Source organism: Balaenoptera musculus, chromosome 16, assembly GCF_009873245.2.
Source record: "Balaenoptera musculus isolate JJ_BM4_2016_0621 chromosome 16, mBalMus1.pri.v3, whole genome shotgun sequence".
NCBI lineage: Eukaryota > Metazoa > Chordata > Mammalia > Artiodactyla > Balaenopteridae > Balaenoptera > Balaenoptera musculus.
The window spans coordinates 62,567,789-62,588,376 of record NC_045800.1 but is presented as its reverse complement, the minus strand read 5'-3'; the positions used below and the strand labels follow the sequence as shown (position 1 = coordinate 62,588,376).

General features: G+C 49.0%; 1 protein-coding gene across 6 annotated transcripts in view; it reads right to left on the bottom strand.

Annotated features, from left to right (window-relative positions):
- The window catches only part of LOC118882514 (prosaposin), a 32,947-nt gene that overhangs the window by 1,724 nt on the left and 10,635 nt on the right, over positions 1-20,588 (bottom strand). Inside the window, exons 2-14 of one of the 6 annotated variants that reach the window (XM_036828303.1) lie at positions 13,341-13,474; positions 11,441-11,515; positions 10,727-10,852; positions 9,569-9,769; positions 9,021-9,164; positions 7,239-7,295; positions 5,396-5,404; positions 3,389-3,520; positions 2,019-2,117; positions 1,494-1,680; positions 1,251-1,408; positions 819-899; positions 450-557 (exon numbers count right to left, since the gene is read on the bottom strand). In XM_036828303.1, the coding sequence (XP_036684198.1) occupies positions 450-557; positions 819-899; positions 1,251-1,408; positions 1,494-1,680; positions 2,019-2,117; positions 3,389-3,520; positions 5,396-5,404; positions 7,239-7,295; positions 9,021-9,164; positions 9,569-9,769; positions 10,727-10,852; positions 11,441-11,515; positions 13,341-13,474 (1,511 nt within the window). The remainder of the gene's footprint in view (positions 1-449; positions 558-818; positions 900-1,250; positions 1,409-1,493; positions 1,681-2,018; positions 2,118-3,388; positions 3,521-5,395; positions 5,405-7,238; positions 7,296-9,020; positions 9,165-9,568; positions 9,770-10,726; positions 10,853-11,440; positions 11,516-13,340; positions 13,475-20,588) is intronic. The other 5 variants (XM_036828306.1, XM_036828305.1, XM_036828307.1 and 2 more) reach the window with 5 other exon arrangements.

Sequence of the window (20,588 nt, the reverse complement as noted above, 5' to 3'; positions counted from 1 at the left end):
GCAGTAGCTGCCCAGCCAGGAGCCAACTCCCAGGCCGTTCAAGAAGAGCTCCGCTGGGCCCTGGGTGAAGATTCAGGCCGGGCGCCAGCCGGGGCAAGAGTGACCCAAGAGGCATGAGGCCTTGTGCAAGAATCCGATGGGCTTTGTGCAATCCCTCGGGTGACCTCATGCAAATCTGACCCTGTCACCAGGGGACTGAAGGCAAAAGCAAGAAAGTGGAAGCAAAGAACACTGAAGAACATCCACTGCCACTGCTCCCTCCTCAAAGACAAGAATGCAGTGAGCCCGGCTTTTGCTGGTGGCCGTAAGTAAGCCTAACTGCCCCTCTGGGCCTCAGTCCTCCCCAAAGACAGGGTACAGCTGACTGCCCAGGAGCCTGTTGGAGCAGATTCTCCCTCGAGCTGCCTGCCTGGCGGGGGCGCCTGGGCAGCAGTTACTGAGCTACTCACGTTGCACAGGGCTGCCGACTCCATGTTCTGGCACCAGTAGCTCGGGCCCCAGACACACTTCTCAGTTCCCAAAAGAGGCTTACGGGCTGAGGGACAGGCTCCAATTTTCTATAAGGTCAAAAGAAAGAAGGCGGAAGAATTAGATCTTCTTTTCAGCTAATCCTTTTCAAAACTGAGATGATTATCAGCTTCTAGAAGCAGCTAGAATCAGAGCTCTAATAAGCACTTTCCAGAAAAGGCAGGGTTGCTGAGTAAAGTGGTGACTCTGACCCTGGCCCCGAATCTCAGAGGAACCCTTCCAGGGTCCATGCAGCACCTCCCTCCCAGGTCACACCGCTCAGGAACCCATACCGGCCCAACGCCACTTACCAGGCACACAAAGAAAGGGTCCATCACGTCCACCAGGATTTCTATCAGCACGGGCTCGTACTCCGTCACAAACTGATCACACTGTTTGTTAGGGAAACAGCAATGTGGGTCTAGGTGGGCCCACGCAGAGTGCAGGGCGCTGGCCATGCTCTTCTACCAGAATTCCTGGCCTTCCCAGCCCAGTGGGCCCAGGGCCTCCCTGCCTGCCCAGGTGACACACCTACCCACACCTGCTCATGTTCTTTTCCCCCTAGTGGCTCCACTGGAGCCAACAGAGCACCTTTAAGAAAATCTGAGTGGACTCCATGCCAGAGGCAGAAATGGCTGCTTCTCCCTCAAAACTTCCACCAGCAGTACACTCCGTGAGCTACCCAGCTCCTGCATATCCCAGGCAGGTTCTGACATTCTGGCCGAAAGCAGCCCACAGCGTACCTGCTTCTGGTACGGGTCAGGCAATAAGCTGCAGCCTTTCTCGAAGGCAGCAAGGATCTCCTCCTTTGTGCTGTTTTTCTCCAGGCTGCGGTCCAAATAGGCCACCAGCTTCTTGCACACCTCACAGAAGCCACCGTCCTTCCGCGGCATCACGTGTGCTACGCAAGAGAGCACAGGCTCAGTGCTGGCAAGGCCCTCCCTAAGCCGAGAGGGGCCGGCCAGCCTCCCGCGCGCTGGGCTCACCGGTCAGTGCAGGCAGCCCCCGGCTGGAGCAGAGATGCAGCATGCTGCACACCAGCTCAGGGCTCGCCTCCTGCAGGAGGATCGACAGGATGGCGCTGCCGTAAGTGTCCACCACCTCCTGGCACTCCTGGGATAAGGACGTGGGCAGCTTCGAGCACACGCTGTCCAAAGCATGAATTATTTCTTCCTGAAACACAAGAAGAGAGGCTCATGTGAGAAGATGGGAGGCTGCATGGGGTGGGAGAGACTCTGAAAATGCTGATGTGACCAGGCAGCCGACCAACAGCAAGGTGCCGTTTTCTCCCCCAAAGGCTAGACCTACAGAGCAGGGCAAAGAGGCTGCCTCCGGCCCCAGCCCCGAGGGATCCGCTGCTGGGAAGTGGTGGTTCCGACTCCCAGGCTGGTGTCTCATACCCACAAGGGCCAAACCCAGCTCTCGGGCTGGGTCCTCCCACCAGGCCATTCTGGCTCCAGGGCCAGGAGCGCTTCCCTCTGCGATGGCAGCATTTCCCGAAATCCACGTACCTCGGTCCTGTTGTTGTCAATCAGCTTGACCACCTCCTTCACCACGTACTCGCACACCTCACAGTAAATATCAGCCTTCGCCGGGACCGGATCCTTCTGCTGAAGGGGCAGAAGAATACTAACACTGAGGGCCTCGCCTCACTCCTGGGTCCTGCTCCTCTAAAGGAGTGGGGCAGAGGCCAGGACGGGCTAGCGTCACACAAAGGCCACTTCCTGCATGCGTTCAGAATGGGGTGTGGCTTCCTCCCAGTGCCCAGCCCCAGGCCCTGCTGCTCCTGTACGGTGGGAACCCCATCCCTTTCCCCAATCCTCTACCACCACCCCAAAACCAGGAACAGAAGCAGTGAAACTGTCCCCCAACCCCAAAGAGCTGTCATTCAATGTCCGTTTGGTTACAATCACCTCATCATTCAGCGTTCATTTTGGGGAGGTGAACGGGGGAGCAGGAACAGAGAGGATTCACTGTTTGTTTGTTAGTCTACTGTCTAGAAGACAGCGTTTTAAACATGTTTCAGGTCTGCTCTTGCGTTTCAAGTCTCAGCGCCTGAGATTGCTTTTCCAGAGCCTACCTTTGATAAAACAGTACTGTTGAACATAATTTTCTGTGATAGTGGCAACATTCTCTGGCCGTGCCATGCAATACAGCAGCCGCTAGCCACATGAGTCTACTACTAAGCACCTGAAATGTGGCTAGTGTAACCGAGGAACTGAATGTTTGTTTTTTTTTTAATTTAAGTATCACATGTGGCTAGAGTACAAGCTATAACTCTCCATCTTCTCCAGCCACTAATGCAGTCAGCAAGATGGGCCAGAGCCTCTGAGCGTCTCGACTGGACAAAAGGGCAGCAGCAGTGCTTCCCTGACTCTGCCAGACACAACCCTTGTGTGGTCCACACAGTACACGTGCCGAGAGCAGACAACAGGAGGAGACGAGACAGCTAAAGGTCAAGTGACACTGACATGGGAAGTTCTGGAACAAGAAGTGCACACAAGTGCCACGTGATAAGACATCACATGGCTGGGCGCCTGTTCTGGGAACATCAAGTTTGTACCACGGCTACAGCATGGGGAAGGAGGTGGGCGAGGCCACAGAAAGCATATCGGAAAGGTTCGGTTGGAGCCGGGCACTGAAAAATGATTTCGAATGGTGTGCTAAAAACGTAGACTTGATCCCATGAGCACCAGGGTTTATAACCAAGGAAATAAATGTACGCGGGTAGGGGTGCTGCGTCAATTTAGGGGATACTGTAAACTAATGGTCTCAAACTCAAATACCTTTAAAAGCCAAGCAGGGAACCATAAGAGTGTGTGCCTTGTAGGGTGTGACAATGTGGAGTGGCGGGGCATCATAAACCAATGGCCCCAGGTACCTTTCTGGGCTCCACCAGCTCCAGGGCAGGGATGACGTTCTCCGAGACCACCTTGGCAGGCACCAGAGTCTTCATGGGCATCTCCTTCACCTCGTCACAGAACCCAACCAGCCCACAAATCTCCTTGGGTTGCTAAAAAGAGCACAGAAGCAGCAGTGAGAGGCAGGCCCAAACCCACCACCCCGTGTCCCACGCTCTACACACAAAGTCGGGGTGCTGGAGGAACATCCTAGACCCAGTGTCAAAGCTGACTGCCCCCCAGACAGGCAAAGATTCCACATTAAATCTAAAGGGGCTTGTGCAAATGCAGATGTACCAGTTTCACATGGGGAAGGAGGCCATGCAAAGCTTTGAAGAGTGATCAGACAGAACCACTATCTGCTCCAGCCAGGGAGCACCCAGGGAAGCAAAACTCCTGGCACCTTTCAAGGGCAATCGAATCAACTCCAAGGACACCTGGTCTGTTCTAGAACCTGTTTTTCAGTTGAGCTGGCTCGCCCTCAGGAGGAAGTAATAAGCTACATGTTCCTTCTAGAGGAAGAACTACGATGCCCGTAAACTAACAGAAAGCCAAATGTGTTTGTTAGAAATAAAACCACACCAGATCTTTCAGTAGCAGGACCATTTAAAATGATGCATTAAGGGGAAATATTGGCTTTTTAAAAAACCACATTCTACGTTCACAATTGCACACACACACAGTACACAAGAAAACCCAGTCTCCCCATGTCATGAATCTTTTCAAGTCACAAGGTCTCCAGATTGATCCCCTTTCCCCTCCAGACACCAAACCACAGAAGAACTAGATAGTTTGGACAACATCCTGACCATTTCACTACGACAATGGCCAAGGGCAAGTCAAGTATACACACTTTGGTATACTTTGTAAAACAAATGCAACTAGCTCTGGCCTGATGGCATTTGCTCCCACCGGCAAACCATAAAGCAGCGGGAACAGGATTGCTAAAACGGGCCCTGTTAAGGGGAAAGAGTAGCTCATGGCTATGGTTCATCTTTTAATACGCAAAAGGCTCTAAAATTAAATAAGGCTGGAGAAGTCGGAAAAGTATATCCTAGAAGTATCCTATCTCTGGCAGGCTTTAAGAACAGGCAAAAATCAGAAAGGGGTTGAAGATACAGCAAGCTTTTTAGAAAAAGGACAAAGATCAGGAGGTGCGGCTGCTTTGTCTCAGATCAGCTTTGCTGTACTAGCTCCTTGAGGAGGCCTAGGTGAAAACTGAAATATTTCAACCAAAGTCCTCTCCTATTAGACTTCACAATACCTTTGAAAATCTTTAATTCTAAAAACGGATGCCAGTACTCACAGGAGGGCAGTGCTCAGTACAACCCCGAAAGGGCACTAGCGCGGTAAGTCTAGCCTGGGGGCTCGGTCCCCATGTTTTGCCACCAGTGGCCTGGCTCTTGAGTTGTCTCGTGTGGCTCCAGAACCCAAAGGACCCCGTCACCCAGAGGGGCAGAAGCCATAATCAAGAGACTGTTTCCAGTTCTCTGGATCCAACAGACAGGGGAACAGCCTGCTCGCTATCTGCAAATGACTTGCTCATGCAGCAGAAGCATTTCTGGGGCGACAAAAAACACGACCAATGACATGCAACGCTCTCCTGAATCATGACAGAAACAAGGTGTCCCACTGAAGCTGGGCCTGCACTGAAGGAAGCTGAGGCCCACCGATGGTTCCCCACCACACTGGTGGCCTGCACGTGGCCGGCTAGGCGCTGATTCCGACCAGAGGGCAAGGCTCTGCGGGCTTCATCTGCTGGGCCCCCTGAAGGGGAAGTGAGGCCCCTGACCCCTCCCAGCGCTGAATCTCACAGGAGAGATGCAGAAGCTCCCTTGCCAGCCAGGTTATTAACACAGAGAGGGAGCCTGCCTTTCACAACCTTTCCTTGTATCTGTCAGAGCTGATGATGCCGTACAAAAAAAGATGAGCAAAATTAACAACAAGCAGCAGCAGACCACTACTACAAGCAAATTCCCAGCACATACCTGATCCTGCTGTTGAACAAAAAAACAGGAAATCGGAGATGAAAATAAGAGAAAGGAAAGGACACAACAGTTAAGAAAAAATTAAAACAACAATAATCAAGCAGTTAACCAGGTATAAGGATGTCTGTCACCAGAAGTTTAGGTGAAATGCCCTTCCAGTCACCTATCAGCAACCTACCTTGTTCCTACTATTGCATGCACATGGGGACCCTGAAAGCTACTCTCTCCTTCAAGGGTCAGACCACGCTGCCCCCAGCCTGTTGGTGCACCATCCCCATGTCCCTAACACGCCACGGCAAAACACTGAGCAGCAGGTCCCCAGAAAACACGTTGTGAGGGGCCTTGCTTGCTCAGAAGCCAAGCCCACCACGCCTGCAAGGCCCTCACCTCAGGCTGGTGATGAGCAGCCGGGAACAGGACACAGGGCTGCTCAAATCAGGGGCGTGTGTCAGAATATCAAATACACCCGGAGGGGTCAGGGATCCCCAGCCCAGGTCTCAGGGCAATCTGCCCTCAGGTGGCCACATGCCAGCCTGGAAGGCTGGTTTGACAATGCAGGCATACCTCATTTTATTGAGCTTCACAGATTTTACAAATTGAAGGTCTGTCGCAACCCTGCTTCAAGCAAGTCTATTGGCCTCCATTGTTCCAACAGCATTTCCTCACTGCATGTTTCTGTGTCACATTTTGGTAATTCTCACAATATTTCAACTTTTTATCATTACTAATTTGTTATGGTGAGCTGTGTGATCGGTGACCTTTGATATTACTACTATGACTCACTGAAGGCTTAGATGATGGTTAATGGTTTTTAGCAATAAAGTACTTTTTAATTAAGGTATGTACATTGTTTCTTTAGACCTAATGCTACTGCACACGTAACAGACCACAGTGTGGTATACACATAACTTTTATATGACTGGGAAGCCAAAAAATTCGTTTGACTCACTTTATTGTGATATTCACTGTACTGCAGTGGTCTGAAACCAAACCTGCAGTATCTTCGAGGTAAGCCTGTGTATTAAAAGCCCTGCCCTTTGACTCAGCAATTCCAGTCTTAGTTACCTATCTTAAGGGAAAAAACAGGGATGTGCATGTGTATCTATTTGGCCCTAAGGAGAACAAACTCAAGGACTGTAGGCCAATCTCAACATAGTTAGGAAGTCAGCATGACAGAGGAAAAAAAGGACAACTCACCCCTCACCCACTGCAGATTACATCTCAGGAGGCCAATGCATCTTCCCCATGTAAGGATGCCTTCAGACCTCCCTGCTCTGTACAGTTTGCTGCATGGATCTAGCTGGCTTCACTGTGCTTTCTGGATATTTTCTACCTCTAATCATGAAGGAATGCCCCTACCACCTGGATGCATCAGAAGCAAGTGCAGGAGTTACGGGCTCAAGCAGCAGCTACAGCTAACACTGCTGCAGAGTGCAGGACCAACTCTGGGAGGTGGATGTTCCCCCCTCAGAACTCAGGCTGGAAGAGAGCAATCCTCAGGCCTGGCCTAGCTACAGAGCAGACTATTCCCAAGGGTCCCAGAATGAAAGCCAGATACTAGAAATCTGATGGCCAGCTCACATATGCACCGGCAAACAAACCACCAGGAAGCCAGCAGGGCAGTCCCGGGGGTCAGCCTGCTTCAGCCTTTCCCCTACCTGGGGAAGGCAAGGGAGAGGTACTGAGTTGCAGGTGGACAGTCTGCTGGTCAAAGAGGGCTCATTTTGGCCCAATTCAGTACTCAAAGGTAAAAGGGAAACTAAACCATATAATTTTCAAAATCCTAGAAATCACAGTTTGAGACAAAGAAAAATGCTCACAAGGAGCTTCGCCTGCCACCTACCATATGCATCACCATTTGGATAGCAATTTCCGAATACTGGTTGATATAGTTCTTGCACTGGGGAGAGAGAAAAAGACTGTTAGTGAAACTCACTGCTACAACAACACACCAAAAACCCACCCTTTCCAACAGTGTCAATAGGTAGAGTATCAAGCCAGTTTCCAAGAGTGGAATCATCAATGTCTGCTCTGGGCAAGTCTCAATAAGATAAAAAATGGCAATTTGGTTACTCCATACCTTACAGGAAAACAAGTGTGCAAAAGTGTTTTGAAAATGTTTTCCAAAGGCCCTTAGAGATGAGGTCCTCCAATCTCCTTTCATGGCCCATACTTTCCCCGAGGTCACACGGCAACTACTCAGTGGCAATTTAGAGTGAGTGTGGCTACAAGATAACACTGCCAATCGACCCGAGATTACTTTTCAAATCCGTTCACACATTCTTGGACAGGATTATAAAGTTTAAATCCAGTATAATCCAGTTAAGTTATAATGATTTTCATAAAAATCTAGGTATTTCCTGCAGACCCTATCTGGTCATGACTGGGGAGTCTCTATACGTGAGAAAACTGAGGGTGATATGACAGCCCTCAGAGAGGTTAACCTGGGGAAGCCAACTGACATAGCAAATATACCAAGGTACTTCGATGAGGCTAAAAGATTCACAGGCTTTAAAGAAAGTTAAGTCAACAGAAAGGAACCCTTAGCTCCCAGAGCCAGCCATTCCCACCCAGAAAGGCTGCTCTAGATCCCAGACCCACGGACTTCTTACAGCTGGCCTCCCCACATCCAGTCCTGCAGAGGTTTATTAGTGGTCGGGTACTAAATGGCATTTTGGTTTTAGACATCAATCTCATGAGTGTGGGTAATGGGAACAGGGTCCAAGACATAAACCCCCCACGGGGCTAATGAAGAGTTTCTGAGCCTGGAGGACCAACATTCACCAAAGTAAGGAAGGCATCCCAGGTGAGCCTCTTACAAGCCAGGCGTGTGGCTTCCCCTGGGCAACCACCCTGCTGGCGGCGGGGACAGCACACCTAGAATTACGAATAGACAACAGCCAGGCCTGAGAACCGGAACAGGGTTCTAAGTGGTTCTACTGTTGTTTCTTAAAGTTGTGGTGATGGACTTCCCTGGTGGCGCAGTGGTTAAGAATCCGCCTGCCAATGCAGGGGACACGGGTTCGAGCCCTGGTCCGGGAAGATTCCACATACTGCAGAGCAACTAAGCCCGTGCACCACAACTACTGAGCCTGTGCCCTAGAGCCCGCGAGCCACAACTACTGAGCCCATGTGCCACAACTACTGAAGCCCATGCACCTAGAGCCCGTGCTCCACAACAAGAGAAGCCACTGCAATGAGAAGCCCGTGTGCCGCAATGAAGAGTAACCCTTGCTCGCCACAACTAGAGAAAGCCCGCGCGCAGCAACAAAGACACAATGCAGCCAAAAATAAATTAATTAATTTATAAAAAAAAAAAAAAGTTGTGGTGACTGCGAGAAAAAAAAAAAAAAAAAAAGTGGTCTCCTTCTCCTTCCACTCTTTTGTCCCAGGAGTTCTGTTACATATCCAAACTCAATTAACCAACCAAGTATTTAAGTACCCACCACATATCTGGCTGCTTTCCGGGAACAGGGAATTGTTTGAACATCTCTTCCTCAAAGCCCTTAGGCTGCAACTTAAAGTGGTACCCCAGGAAGTGAACTTTTCTTGGCTCCCCCACTCCTGTCTCCACAGCCCAGCTCCCTGGCCCAGAACATCCTGCGATGCACGAGGTGAGGCTCACCATGTCGGCCATGCCAGGCCCCAGGCGGTCGCACTCCTCCTTGGCATGGTCCACCAAGGCCTCGACAAAGGTGGAGTTGGTCCTCACAGCATTCTGGACGTCAGTCACCATCTGAATGCAGTCCTGGCAAACGTCCCCTTCAGCCTAGAGAGACAGGGGCAGTTGGTCTGTAAACACTGCATATTCCTAAAAATAGCTAAGCGTTCAGATTCCGACATGCTCGTAACTGCAGCACCAGGGCTGAGTCCCTGAACTGTTCCTAATGTGTTTTTACAGGCTCTAAAGGGACTGACAGGTTTAAAATCAAGTGGGCATTGATTATAGTAAAGCTTAACGGGAAGGGGGAACAATCTTTGTGTCTGTTAGATATCCCGGTTCTTCAGAACCTCCATGGCACAACCATCTGAAGGGTGGGTTGTGGAACTGCAGAATCAAGTAAAGGAATAAGGCCCCAGTTTGAGAGCTGTACGCACACGCCAGCCCCGTTTTGTGTCGCAGCTCAAACCCAACCAAAGACGGGGCCCCGGGAGGCCAGGCCCACTGCCTACCTTGCGCTGGGGCTTGCTGTGGGGCCCGTCCTGAGGGTAGAGGAGGAGGGGGACGTTGGCCATGAAGGGAGCCACCACCTCAGCCATATCCAGTTCCGGGATCTGATTGGACTCGAGCTGGTTCTGGTGATTCAGCTCTGCCAGGTGCTTCTGAAGAGACTCGCACAGGTTGAGAGCGGAGCACACCTCCCCGGGATGGCTCTGGCGGGAAAGAGGCACAAGTGGAAATCCTCTCCCCAGAAGGAAACAGGCCACCTGGTGCCTTCGAATTCTCCCTTTCCTCATCTCCTGGCTTGACTCACGTGCGCACGCCCAGCTAACAGGCATCTCAAACTAAACCTCCCAACCTGCTCGGCCGGCCCCACGGCTCCATTATAACAAATGGCTCCACCACCATCCTCCTGGAGGTGCCAGCCACAAACCTGGAAGACATGCCTAACTCCTCCCCTCCACCAGCAAGTCCAGTCCGTTTATCCACTAAGACCACGTGCAGCTGTCCGCCTCCACCGTCCCCACCAGATCTCACACCTGACCGTCCTGCCAGCTTCCCCTCTTGCAACTCCCAACTGGTGGGACCCAGACCAGACCAACCCCTTTGAAAAAGGATCATCTCACTTCTCCCCGTGAAACCCTCCAAGACCTCCCCGCCGCACTGGCAGTCCTGAAACACAGACTGAAAGGTCTTGCGTGATGTGACCCCTGCTTTCCTCACCAAAACCTTGGTCCCATCTCAGGACACTCCTGCCCCACTGGAGGTTTTTAGGGTCCTTCCAAATTCCACAAACCTGGTTCCTTGTTCCTTGCTGAAAACCCAACCTCTGGCACATGGTTTATGCATAACAGATACTTACTGAATGAAAGTCAAGCATCCTTGTAGCTGACGTGAGTTATCAAATCAGTAACTGTTATACCAGTTTACATTCCTTCACTAATTCTATGAGTTCCCATTTCCCATACCCTCCCCAACCCTTGAACGTTACAAGCAGAGTGGTCTGCTGTGCCAAAGCCATTTTGAACGAAAACTGTGTAAAAGATCTGTTGACAAAATCTCAGTCTATGAACGGACTTTCCATTTTAGTCACTGTAATCTGGTCTGGAACCTCCCCTGGGCCCCAGAGGTGCCTTGAAGGAAGAGTCTATCTATTCTCCATCACGTACCATTTGTCCTTTAATCATGTCCAGGATGACCGGGAGGTAGGAGTCGACGATCTCCTTGCAGGAGGCAGACATGTTCGGCTTAGGCAGCCAGTCACAGGTCCTCTCCAAGTACACAAGGATCTCTTGCTAGAGAGGACAGAGGCAAGGGTCGGACCAGGATGGACTTCTTCTCCACAAATGGGCTGAAAGCAAGAGGCCCTCCACAACTCGAGAAACGTGAAGGCTAGAAACAGTGGCCCTCAGGGAAGAGGACCTGGGAGAGGGCTAGTGTGGAGCTGTGGCCCTGCCAGGTCAGTGAGGCAAAAAGCAGACGCGAGCACTATTCAAAATGAAGACCCTCTGACCTGCGGTCTCACTGGCACAGGGAATTCTGAGCAGAAATCACCAAAAATGGACCTAAAGGTTAACAGCATGTGATACAAAATCCCAATCAACCTCGGGCATTTGACGCCTGGCCCAGGAGTCAGCAAACTAGGGCCTGCGGCCTGCTTTTGTACAGCCTGTGGCTAAGAATGGTTCTTACATTTTTAAAGGATGGGGGTGGGGGACATTACATGACAGAAGCAGTCTGTGGCCCACAGGACAGTATTTCCGACCTGAGCCTAGACCATTATTCCTCGCTGGACGCCCTCAGTCACAGCTCTGTACAGAACCAATGCACGTGGCCACACGGCCACCGCTCACACGCAGTCACACACCCTGGTGGCGGCTCACCTCAGTGGCGTTGTCTTTCAACATGTCACCGGCTGCAGTGATGACGTCCTTGCATATGTCGCAGGGAAGGGATTTCTAAAAGGCAGGAACACGAGGGAGAGAGATCTGTATTTGCAGGACATAACTCACACCGCACACAGCTGAAAGCTGCCACGGCCTTTTTCCTGTTTCATCTAACCATGGCCATCTCTGACACACTGGCACATCCTCGTCCCCCAACCTAGATGAGAAGCACCGGACACCGCGGGGGAGGCTTAGATGTGACTGATCACACTACTCTGTGCTTCTACGGGATAGAAACCCTTTTCCTGTACCCTCTACCCCTCAGCGCCTTGCTCAGTGCACACGGCACAGGCTACATTTCACATTCATGCTCACAACAGCTCTGTGAAGAAACTGAGGCTCAAAAATCAGCTGGAACTCAGGGCAGCAGAAATCAGAGAAAATCGGTAATGTGATGGAAAATCACAGAGTTAAGAGGGTGCGGGCAGTGAAACAAGGCCCAGTCAGACCTCTGCGCATTCCCACCAGCACTGCTGCCGGCACTCTGTCTGCCTTCCACCTCCTGGGCAGTGCTGTGTGCCAGTGGAGGCCACACGTCACCACTGCAGAGCTCAGAGACACGACACGAGTCTTCTAGACAAGCCTGGCATCCCTACATGGCCCAGGACCACGGAAATTCTAGCCAGTCCTCAAAGCTCTTGGGGCGCTCCCTTCTTTATGTCAACCAATTTTCAACCCATGAAGAAGGAACTAACACATCTGGGTGAGATTAAGGAACACCTGTGAATTTAGCTGCCTTTAGAGAAACCGCCTTGAACCTTTGGACCTAATCAGGCTAATACTGTGCATGGGGCCACTCAGGTTACATATGCCTTTTTTTAGTGTCGTGAATTTATGATATCATGAATTTGTGCACGATGCCCGAGAGGTTCCGGTATCCACAAGACTGTCCTGTCAAGAGAGAAAGATCTAAACTCCCCCCATGATACGTTAAACTTCAAAAGAGGAAGCAGTATTAAAAACAAGATCAGAAGCAAATTAGAAACCAAATCTGAAAGTAATTTTGGCCACAGAGAGTGGTTTAAGACAGTGAATTCAGAACCTAAAAGAGCAGTGTTATTGAATTAATTCTTCTTCTCTTACTGAAGGAGTACGAGTGGCCGCCGACAAGTTTTAGACCTCAAGCTCCACACAGTCAGACCTGCCTTGCACCACAGGCTGAAGCACATCCCAGAGCAAACCAAGAGCACTTCCTGTAGTCGGCCGGCCCGGCCAGCAGCGCTTGGGCGTCTCCCAAGAGGACTCAGGTTGTGTGGAGTATGCACTTGAGGTTTGTCATCTTAAGAGTATTCCCCACATTAAGGTGCTATATTTACCACTGTTTAGATGAAAAATCAGTGGCATCTTTTCCAGTTTGGCTACGGTTGGAAATAAAATTTTAGATAGCTCCCAAGCTCTAGGGTCTGAATCAGGGATCTGCCTGTTTAAAAGAGAAAAATACCAAAAAAGGGGGAAAGGATTTCAAAAGCTTAGCATCTACTTTGAGTGAGTGACCAAGGACAGAGCTGCACCCGCGTGCCCAGTCCTGGGAATGGGAGCTGCACCTGCCGGTCCCTTACGTGGGGTGGAGAGGTGGGAGCTGCATCTGGAGGGCAGCATGGGGCACACGGTGGAGGACCGGCAGGACCTCGCCCTATCTGTGCCACCAGGACACTGGGCGGCCTTGGGGGAATGCAGCCTCCCCGCTCCAGCCCTCCACTCCTCCGCGTGGGTACCCCCACCCACAAACAGGTCTCAGGTTCACCAGGAAGAACAAACAAAAGGACGCAGGAGAGAGCGCTCCGTAAAGGGCAGCAGTTACAGACGACACAGAGGCCCGGCAGTCGGAGGCACTCACCACGGCCGGCTTGTTCCAGACATTCTGCAGGCAGTGCTGCACGGCCCCGCAGTCAGACGCCGTCTTCACGTTCTGGCACCACACGGCCGAGCCTCTGGTACATTCTCTCAGGCCCAGGACGGGGCTGGCGAGAGCTGCAAGCAGAATCAGTGTGAGGACGCGGCCCATTCCCACATACCAGGCCCACCTCACTTGCTTCCCCAGCATCAGGGGCCTTGGCATTTTGCGGGACACTAGGCTGGCCCCTCACCAGCTGTATGAGACACGAGCCACACAGCCAAGGAGCTGCGTTGTCACATATGTCACAGGGCTGGGAGGGACTAATCTACCTGGTTCACCGTTTTCCTCTCACACTATTTTTAAACAGTATCAGACAGATCAGTCCTTTTAATCTTTACCATCTTAAATTTCCATGAAGTAATGAAAGAAATCACAAGAGAAAAGACTGGCAGGTTTAAGAATAGAAGATTTTAACTTCTGCAGAAATGAAAAACAGCCAAAGTTAAAAAAATTGTAATGAGAACACAAAGAGTCATATCCTTATTACATAAAACAATGGCTCTTAATGTTGTTCTAGTAGAAGAGACCTTTTATAATCAATTGGGTGAGTTTTTGCACATAAACAAGTTTGCTAGCAAAAAACAAAACTACATAGCTTGGATATCACAAAGTGTAGGTATGTCCACTCAAAACCAATTGCACACACGGAGTTTCATCTATGGTGTAACAAGGAAAGGACTCGGGCAAAAGTCACAACCACAGAAATGGGATTAGGAAAAAAAAAACAGAAGACAGGTACAAGTCACCTGGAACCAAAGAAATGCAGGTTAAAGCAAGAAGGTACCATATTTTTAAAGTTAAAATAATAGCCAACGGAAAACAAAAACAAACAACCTTATCACCAAATAGTGATAAATTTGTGGAAAAAGATGCATTCTTATAAGGCTGACAGCAGTGTGACTAGTAAGTACTTCTCAAAATATATTCATTGCAGTTCTATTTACAATAGCCAGGACATGGAAGCAACCTAAATGTCCATCATCGGATGAATGGATAAAGAAGATGTGGCACATACATACAATGGAATATTACTCAGCCATAAAAAGAAATGAAATGGAGGTATCTGTAATGAGGTGGATGGAATTAGAGTCTGTCATACAGAGTGAAGTAAGTCAGAAAGAGAAAAACAACTACAGTATGCTAACACATATATATGGAATCTAAGGAAAAAAAAAAAAAGGCCATGAAGAACCTAGTGGCAAGACGGGAATAAAGACACAGACCTACTAGAGAATGGACTTGAGGATATGGGGAGGGGGGAGGGGTGAGATGTGACAGGGTGAGAGAGTGTCATGGACATATATACACTACCAAATGTAAAATAGATAGCTAGTGGGAAGCAGCCGCATAGCACAGGGAGATCAGCTCGGTTCTTTGTGACCACCTAGAGGGGTGGGATGGGGAGGGTGGGAGGGAGGGAGATGCAAGAGGGAAGAGATATGGGAACATATGTATATGTATAACTGATTCACTTTGTTATAAAGCAGAAACTAACACACCATTGTAAAGCAATTATACTTCAATAAAGATGTTTAAAAAAAAAAAAAAAAAAAAAATATATTAATATATTTCAAGAACTGAGGGAAAAAAATCTCTCTTCAAAAATCCACTTCTAATAAAACATTTTAGGGAAATCCAGTAATTCAAGAGGTAAAATACAATATGCCTAAGTATATATATATATATATTAAGTCAAATTCAGGATACTAAACAAAAGGCAGATGTAACCTGAATGGTCAAAACCAGAGGGAAAAAACTAGTGATATTCTTACCAAAATATTATGCAGTTGCTAAATATACTTATAAAAATGATGTATGTCAAACAGAAAAATATTCAAGAATATGAAATTGGGGTTGTACAAAAATCAGAAAATAAACAAAACAAGGTGGTTGGCTAAATTACTTTTTTAAATTCCCCATGTCATGTTGTTTGTGTGTAATTTTTAAAGAATATTTTATAAACTGCCCTGAGAGAACTATGGTACTCCTTGATTCTGGAACTAAAAACTGAGAAGAAAACTCTCACATTCACACCTCGCTAGGAAACAACAGATTACATCGGGCCACATGCAGACGGATGACTCCGCAGGGGTCAAACTCCAGCAGCTATCACAGGAGGGTTGAACTAACTTCTACTGTAAACAGAAAACATTTGGCTTGGGTCTGAGAAGAAAACCCCACAGCCACGTAAGAAACAGATTTAGAACCTCAGGAGTCATGCTGCATGTTGCTTCACCTTGTAAACCAAGAGAGGACACAGTAATTCTATAGACATGTCTCTCTCTCTCTCTCACTCACTCACTCACTCACACACACACACACACACACACACCATGGGCTACAACACATGGAGGGCGGTGGGTGCTCCCTCTCTAGGAGAAGGAAGGAAAGGAAATACTCTTATTACTTCACTAGCTATTCAAGCTTAGCTATAGTTCCACAAACTGTTCATGCAGACACGGAGTCACAGGTCCCCAGAAAGCTCAAGCCAGATAATCTGCGCCCCTTCCGACACCACCAAACGAATTCTTAATCTGCCCAGATCACAGCCTTCTCTGCCCTTTTGCACAACCCACAACCAGTTCATGAACTCAAAAGAACTGGCCTCATTCCAAAAGCTGTTGGTTTGGTCTGGTCTCTGTGGGAAAACACGTGCCAGATTCAAAACAGTACAACACTCCCCAGATGGTTAACCATAACGTAGCCAAGCTAGGCTGGGGCCTTCAGCCGTAGGTCCTGGGAGGTCAGAGGGGAGCAGAAGTCAAGTCACAAGGGTAAGGGCTCTGAGGAGTGAGGGGGTCACAGAGAAAGCCCCAGACCTGGCAGCTCCCACCAGCACTTCCCATGCTCCTCCCAGGTACTGGCCTCCCAGTTCTCCTGAATAGTACCCACTAAGTATACTGCCTGCTTCTACATCTGAATTAGGAGCTTGAATTATGAACAGGAGGCTACAAAATGAGTCTCTAGGCAAAGGAACACACAGTGATACACACTGAAGCCGGAAGGATGGACCTCAGCAGATAAAAGCAGGGCTCCCTGCACAAGGCCTGACCACCACTCTCCATCCTTACAAATACTCAGTCTGGGGATTTTCTCCAACCTTCCCAACCAGGAACAGCTGTAACTGACCAAAATCTATCAGGTTTCCGGAACACAATGCACTATCACAGGCCCAAGCAGCAAGAATACTTTGTAACTTGTTTACTCCCCCTAGGAACTTGAAACAGTAATCACCTGCTATAAAGACTTGTTACTTGTTTTGGCCAGGCTATTCTGGACTAAAAAAGTAGCCCCTTCTATCTGAAATTAGTCCAGCTACTGCAGAACCCAAGGTCATTTCCCAATCCTAACAGTTGCTGAACGGTAACAAGCCCCCAACTCAGAACTAGAGGTAAAATATATGCCTGGTGGCCAATTGGGTAGACCTAAGAGGTCACCCAATCCAAGCCTAAAACAGATTTCACGGGACACTTAAGAAATGAAAACTGAAGTCCCAGCTCCTAGAAATTCAGTCCTTAGCAAGACCTCCCCATTTACCTCCAACCTAAAGCCAAATTCATAAAGGTGCATGTTATTAAAATGGTCTGTGGTGGGATTTCCTAAAATGACCCGAAACAACTGCGTGTCCTCAGGGTTGGTAATGAGGCTGAAACAAGCCTGGTGATGCCAAGTGCGCGACCTGTTGAGAGGTTCAGGGGCTTATTTCAGGAGCTGGTCTCCTGAGAGGGAATCAAACAGTGGGTCAGAACAAGTTTGGAACATAGATCCTTTCCTCAGAAAACGTACTAATACACAAAACCCTCACACCACTTCAGGGGGTTCTCAACACCTGTCCGGGGACTCCAGCTGGGGACTGAAAGCTCCCGGGGTAAGCATGGTTTTTCCCCACGGAAGTGGGAAAACAACTAAGATGAAGGCACAATTATCAACTCCATTGACTGGGACAAGCAGTGCCTTCAGGTGGGAGGGACAGACACAGGAACAATGGTGCTGTGTTGGCAGAAACATGGAGCTGCAAGGAGAATGCCCAACTGCTCGGGGGAGCCAGAGGTGGCTTCTTCAAAATGGAAACTGAACTGGCACCTGAAAGAGGGCAGCTGAAAGACTGGTGGGGCGGGGCGGGGGGAGGGGGATTCCTGAACATTCTGAGGGAGAGCAGTGATCTTTGCTGAAGGGAAAGAACACTTTTGTCTCTTCAGGAGCGGGGCTCCAGCAGACCTCAGGCCCACTGGGAAAGACCCCACCAGGCACTCATCCCTTGTGATGAGTGTCGCCCATGGTCCATGCTGTGGGCGACAGCTCGTGTTAGTGTCGCCCAGTTGTGACGTGGCAGAAACGAGGGGGAGGTGGGGAGATCCAGATGATGGGCACCTAAATGGAGTGCAAGGCTCATCCCAAGAAGGCTGAGCAGGGAGCAGGGGCAGCAAGGGCTGAAGAAGACAGCTGGGAAAATGAAACTCTCTGGGTTAAATTTAAATGTGAAGTCTGTTGGGCTGAAGGAAAAAGCAGGGCAGCAAGAGCCAACAGCACAAGGACAGAGCTGGGGGTCAGAAGCTGCGGCGTGAGTGGACACAGGCAGGCAGAGCACACCTGCGCACCCTGCTTCCCGTGGGACAGGGACAAGCGCAGGGGAACACAGCAGGTCGGAAGGCGAGGCCCTTAGGAGACTGCAGGCGTTTAGCTGGGAGAGAGAAGGTTTCCGGGATACGCACAGTTACCTTCACAGGTGAAGGACACCTTCCACCTCTGACATGGGGGTGGATCTGCTCTGGGTGGTGGCTTCAGATCCCAGACCTCAGAGCGGTGGGTAGACGTGAAGGGAAGCAGACCACAGCTCAAGGTAAGGAACAGACTTAACATCCACAGGCTATAAAAGGGGAATCGGAGACTTCCCAGGTGGTCCAGTGGTTAAGACCCCACGTTCCCACTGCAGGGGGCGTGGGGTTTGATCCCTGGTGGGGAATTAGGATCCCACATGCCGCACGGCACAGCCAGAAGAAAGAAAAAAATAAAGGAAACCTGTGAGAGATTAAGCAAGTTCTAACTAGTAAGTGCAGAGTCTCAACTTGAAGTCAGAGTTCTCACTCTGAAGCCTGAACTGTCCTCTAACCATCAAACTGATGCTTTAAAAAAAAAAACAAGGGAATGAGTTTGCTTGTTATGTGATGACCTCTACAAGAGTGGGAGCAACCAAGCAGAAACGAAATGCCCAACCGAGAGGGATTCTGTGTAAGAGGGATCCTGAGTGGTGAGCGGGGCTAGAAGACCTCTAGGGGCTACAAAAGTCTTCACTCTTATAATAATGAGGCAAATGACATTTTCAGTATTTACACATAACCAATATTAAAATTACCCTAACCTTTCTTTTGAGTTATTTCTCAAAACATCTTCCCAGCAAAGCTTTCATCTCTATTTTCATCTTCCCACACTGCCCCCAAAAACCAACTTCCTTCCCTGAGGCAACAGGCTGAACTCTAAGACAGTTCTTAGAATGTCTGCCTGACACCCCGGAGATTTCTGATTAAATCTGTCCTATTAAGAAGGATCACTTGCTCAGGGTGAGGCAAGCACTACACTTCTTAGTTCAAGGGCCTGGCATTCGAGCCCTCAGTGACAAATGCTGGCGGGCTGGAGTCAGAGAAATGATCACTTCAGAGACACTAAAACCCCACAACCAAGTTTCATTTTATTAGGACAGGGTTTCAGTTTGTTTTTTTTTTAAAGACTTCAGTGGTTATTTCCTTAGGAAAGGGGTGGGTGCTCTGTTCCCTTCTTACTCCTAGGCTTAGAAGAAAATAAGCAGATGTGCTCTAAACCACTCCACATGTAGGTCATTTAACAAAGACAGGCTGTAGTGGAATTTTACTGTCTTGAGAACAGCTGCCATGAGCCGCCATCAGTCATGGGCTTTGTGGCAGCTCTAGACTCTGACCAAAAATCCTCAGTGAGCCTGGGAGGGAGGGAAGGAGGGAGAGCTCACCATAGCCGTGTGTGTTTTAGGTGCTCTTACGATGACTTCTTAAGTGAGAAGGAGCTAAACCCCAAGTTTAGAGTGAGGCTTCTAAGGCAACTTACCCACCATCTAATAAGTTAAATGTTTTTCAAACACGGTATACTGAAAAGAAAATAAGATCTGCCTGCAAGTCCTGTCCAAATGACCCTAAGCAAATCACCATCCTTCTGAGCTTGTTTTTCATCTGTAAAATGAGGATGAAGCCATTGATCACTGGATTGTTTTGAGAAAAGAGATGACGTAACTATGCACTTTCAACTGCCAGAGTATTACTCTCTCAACCATCATTCCTTATCATCATCTATCTCTCTGGTACCTTAATTTACCCACATTATCTCGACTCCCCTACCAGACTGACTCTGAAATCAGACAGTGAAGGTTCAGATCATGGCTCTACCACTTCCAGTCATGTGACCTTCAGACTTTGGTCTTCCAATCTGCAAAATGGGCCTATTACTAGTACCTACTCCAAGGGATTTGTAAAAATTAACCGACTGTACAACACAGTGCAGTGCTGGCATGCTACAACAGTCCAGTGAGCACTATTACTATTATTATCCACAGTAGCAACTGGAAGACCTTTTTCACGTCTACCATCTTGCCCAGAACAGGTGTTCCACAAATAGCTGAATCAAGGATGTTCTATTTGCTTTCTCTACATTTAATCAGGTCATTAACTGGCAGCTCGAAGACCTAGAGAGCTGTTTCCCAACAACCTCAGAAGTTGTTGGTTACTAAATTCAAGACCCAGAAATCTCAAGGAGAGTGAAGCACAGGCCCCACTGTAATGAGCCCAGGAGTCAATACTGGTAGCTAGGAGCTAAACAAGAAGCCCCACGTGTGCAAAAATGAGAGGTGCCCAGCGAAGCACTAGTAACACCACCAGTGAAAAGTTTTCAGTAATTCATGTAATTGGAGCTACAGGTTGATTGCCCTCCAATCCCAAGAAAGTTGCCACTTTTCACTGTTCACTGTTCCACTAAAAAGTGGAACCCACTTTTTAGAAAAGCCCCCTCAAAAACCTCTCCCTCTCTGGAAGGGCACAGAGGCAGTATGGCAACATGATCACTGCCCTGAGTGTTGGGGGTAGACAGATCTGACAAAACTCCTGCTCTGCTGTCTACTAAAGCCAAGCTTCAGAAAACTTACTAACGCCACAATTATCTGCAAAATAT